The sequence below is a fragment of the Melospiza georgiana genome, chromosome 6 (assembly GCF_028018845.1).
Source record: "Melospiza georgiana isolate bMelGeo1 chromosome 6, bMelGeo1.pri, whole genome shotgun sequence".
Lineage (NCBI taxonomy): Eukaryota > Metazoa > Chordata > Aves > Passeriformes > Passerellidae > Melospiza > Melospiza georgiana.
Window position 1 is genome coordinate 20,914,216 of NC_080435.1, and position 4,203 is coordinate 20,918,418.

The following is a 4,203-nucleotide window of genomic DNA, read 5'->3' on the forward strand; positions in this document are numbered from 1 at the left end:
GAGACAGAAATTTAATATAGAGAACAGAAGCTGCAGCAGATAAACAAACAAGCAGCATAAACCTTTAAAACTACTGAGAAATAAACATTTAATTAAAAACCAAATTGCCAAACGAGCGGGAAATGTTCCCAGAAGCAAAGATAGCAAAGTCTCACCAACTTACTCCTAGTGAGGGAGACCTGGAGGTCAGGTTTAATTACTGCTCAGCCCGCCCCCCCTCAGCAGCATCTGTTTTACAACCCAAAATCCGATTCCCAGCCAGATCTGGTGCCTTTGGCTGGAGGACAGATCTCTAGTTCTTCCAGCACCGGGCACCAAAACCCCTGGGGACAGACAGGAATGCTGCTGTTTTCACAGTGGGCACAGAGAGAGAAAAGCCAATTTCTGACCCATTTTTGGCCTGGGATCAATTACCACAGATTCAGGACATGGCCAGGAGCTCAAATCCATGAATATTCCAGCAATTGCCCTCATATCCAGCCACGGGCCCCTCGGCAAAGGTAAAAATCCCTCAGCCCAAACTGTCCTTGGCCACTTACCCCAAAAGGGGGCTTGGATCTGGCTCCATGCCCTTCTTTCAGACAATGTTAAAATCCTGAAGAAAACACCTTAAAAATGGGGAAAGAAAATTAAGAGACGAATCCCAGGAAGTTGCCAGCTCCAAAATCACTTTGTACTAACTCCAGAGCTGCTGCTCCATTTTGCTGCTTTTCATCGCATTTCCCTGTGTCCTGTTACGTGTTGGGCTCCAATGTATTCCTTCTCCATGTGTTGATGCTGCTCTGGCAATTAAAACATTAATTAACCACGACAGCAACAACCAATTCATCCCACCTTTGTGTTGTGGCTCAGCATGAGGGGTAGAGGCCTCCCCAAGGACACAAACAATCCCAAGAAAAAGCACTAACAGGCTAATTCATATAAAAACTTTATTAGAAACGAGGACACAGCCTCCCAGGAACAACATCCTGCCTTATCTCCCAAACTTTTATTATTTCAGAGCCATAATTAAATAGAAAAGCTATAAAAAGGATACGCACAGCTATTAGAGGAGGAAAAATCAATCCACAAATTGCCATTTTTTTCAAACATGGCTGGAGAAATGGTTTTTCCACAGTGGTTTCCATGCAGAGACCCACGTGGCCCATGGGATTTGTTTTCCATCCTAAGGAACAGGATGGGCTTTGATCTTATCCCGAGTCTGTATTGCTTCAATTCAGAGAAAAGAGCAGAATGGGATGGCTTGATATTGCATCTGACACGTGATGTTGGGTAAATAGTTGTACTCCCAAAATCACCCAAAAAAGGGGTGTTATCCTAACTCTAATTATATTTCAATTGTAAATAATAATAATAAAAATAAAAATAAAGACCAGAGATGCTACTGACACAGAAAAAATGACCAGCCTCATTTAAGTACCATCTACAATGAAAAAATAAAGAACAAACAGGGACTGGTTTACTTTTTTTTCCCTACTTATACCCAAACCCCACTCAGAACTGGTTTAACACCACTAATTTTTAGTGCATCAAGTGCCACGTTACGATCTCAATTCAACCAACGTTTTGTACAAAACCCAAAAAAGGAACAAAAATACTTAAAATATATAAATTTCTCAGATTCCTTACAGGAATTCTCCACGTTGTGGCATAAAAAAAAGGATTTAGAGCAAAATAGAGATACAAAAGCTACTGCACTCGAGCCAGTGGCGTATGTACACGGGAATGTCAGAGAGGTACAAAAAGGATCCTAAGTAGTGAAGGCAGTAGAGAGTATTTCATACAAACAGTGCTTGCAAAGTATAAAATCAGTAAATAATGCATAGAGGAGCGTGCTTCACACAGCAGCAAGGGCCGTGCAGGCAAATCCTTGTGGCCAAGGCAGAATTCCCGCCGTCTCTCGACGGGAACCGCTCAGTGCCGGCAGAACTCGCTGGTGATGTTGGGCAGGGGGTACGCGAAGAGGGAGAAGTCCAGGATGTATTTGGGGAGGAGCTCTCTGATGAGGCGGCGCTGGGTGTTGCACAGGTAGTAGTGCAGCGTCTCGGCCGTGACGGGCTTGTACCAGGCCTGGCGCTCCGGGAAGCGCACGAACGACGGCGACTGGATGTGCTCCAGCACGTGGCTGGCGTCGGCGTGCAGCCGCTCGTAGGAGCCGATGAAGTCGTACCTGACGGCGCAGGGCTGGCACAGGTTGTAGATGGGCATCCAGTGCTCGTTCATGCGCTCCACGTCCTCATCCAGCAGGTACTGCAGGAACTCGGAGAAGGACACATCGTCGCCGGCCGAGTTCCCCCCGTTCTTCCGGTAGCGCCGGACGATCTCCACGCCGTACTTCTGCTGGTACTCCTTGATCTCCCCGAATTTGTTGCGGTAGGCCGAGAGCAGCCTCTCCATCGGGTTCCGCACGAAGATGAACTTGTAGTAGTGCTTCAGGCGGTAGCTGATCTCCTCCGGCTTCATGTCGCCCAGGAACACCAGGTCGCTCTTGTGGTCCATCTTCCCCTGCACGTCCACGCTCTCCAGAGCCCCGTCCAGCACCTTGAGGATGCGCTTCCAGTTGGAGCAGGCCACCTTGGGCACGTAGCAGTAGAGGAAGCGGTACTTGTCGCTGACCAGGAGGTGCCGGAGCACCGTGCGCCGCTGCCCGGGCGGCAGCTCCCAGACGCTGCGGGGCATGGAGCGCTGCCCGCACAGGGCGCGGATCGTGCGGTTCCGCGTGTCCCGCAGCACCTCCAGCTCCAGCTCCGCCACCGAGTCCCGCCCGTCCCGCCGCGACGGCCCCGCGGGCGGGTGCAGCGGCGGCGGCCCGACCTGGGCGAGGATGCCGCGCTCGATCATGAGGAGGAGCCCGCTGGAGGCCAGGATGACGCCGAACATCAGCATGGAGGGCAGGAGCGCCGCGCCCGCCGCGCCCCGGGAGCGCGCCCGGCTGCGGCCCGGCGGGACCGCCCGGCGGGGCTCGGCGGGGCCGGGGCCGCGGGGCTGCATGGCCGGGAGCTCCCGGGCCGGGCCGGCTCGGCCGGGGCTGCGGGGGGAGCCGGGCTCGGTGGGGCGGGGCGGGCGCCGTGACGGCGCGGGGCGGAAGAGGCGGCGGGACCGCCCCGCACTGAGCCCGCCCCGGCCGGGGCCCTGCGGCGGGGACGGCGGAGTCACGGGGTGACCGAGTAGCGGGACTGCAGGGGACCGCAGGGCATGTCCAGTGACACCCGTGCCGTGGGCAGCGACACCTTCCACTCGCCCAGGGTGCTCCAAGCCTGGCCTTGGACACTTCCAGGGATCCAGGAGCAGCCACAGCTTCTCTGGGCACCCTGGGCCAGGGCCTCAGCACCCTCCCAGGGAAGACCTTTTTCCCAATCTCCCACCTAACTCTGCCCTCTGGCAGTGGGAAGCCGTTCCTCTTTGTCGTGCCCCTCCATCTCTTGTTCCAAGTCCCTCCCCACCTTTCTTGGAGCCCTTTAGACACTGGAAAAGGCTCTGAAGTCACCCTAGAGTTTTCTCCCGGCTGAACATCCCAGCTCATCTCCAGAGCAAAGCTGCTCCAGCTCTCTAATCACTGAATCACAGAATCATCAGGTTGGAAAAGACCCTGCAGACCACTGAGTCCAACCTGTGACTGATTCTCACCCAGCCCGGAGCACTGAGTGCCATGTCCAGTCCTTTCTTGAACACCTGCAGGTTTGGGGACTCCACCGCCTCCCTGGGCAGCCCCTTCCAGCACCAACATCCCTTTACACGAAAAAAAATTTCCACTTGATGTCCAGCCTTACCCTCTCCTGGTGCAACTTGTGGTAATTTCCTGTACTGTCCCTTGTTCCCTGTGAGCAGAGCCTGACCCCCACCTGGCTGTACCTTTCTGTCAGGGAGCTGTAGAGAGTGAGAACGTCCCCCTCAGCCTCCTCTTCTCCAGGCTGAGCCCCCCAGCTCCCTCGGCTGCTCCTCAGAGCACTCATTCCCACTGATCACATCTCTGGAGCGAGTCCAGAGCCATCCCTCCACCAGCACCTCGGCATGTGGGGATGTCAGTCAGGCCTGAGCAACACTCACACTGCTCTCATCCCAAAATACACCGAAGTGTCATTTCAAACAACGCACCAGGTTTGCTCCGAGGTGCTGGCAGCACAGTTCACATCCCAGTGCTTCCGTGGCCCTGTGCTGTGATAATGGATGGCTTTTATAATACCAGGCCAAACTATCCATAAT

General features: G+C 54.2%; 1 protein-coding gene across 1 annotated transcript; it reads right to left on the reverse strand.

Moving 5' to 3' along the window:
- Positions 1-919: 919 nt before the first annotated feature.
- CHST14 (carbohydrate sulfotransferase 14) lies at positions 920-2,898 on the reverse strand. Its single transcript, XM_058026469.1, has one exon. It carries the CDS (start codon positions 2,884-2,886, stop codon positions 1,915-1,917), a length of 972 nt encoding a protein of 323 aa, XP_057882452.1. The 5' UTR covers positions 2,887-2,898; the 3' UTR covers positions 920-1,914.
- Positions 2,899-4,203: the final 1,305 nt, after the last annotated feature.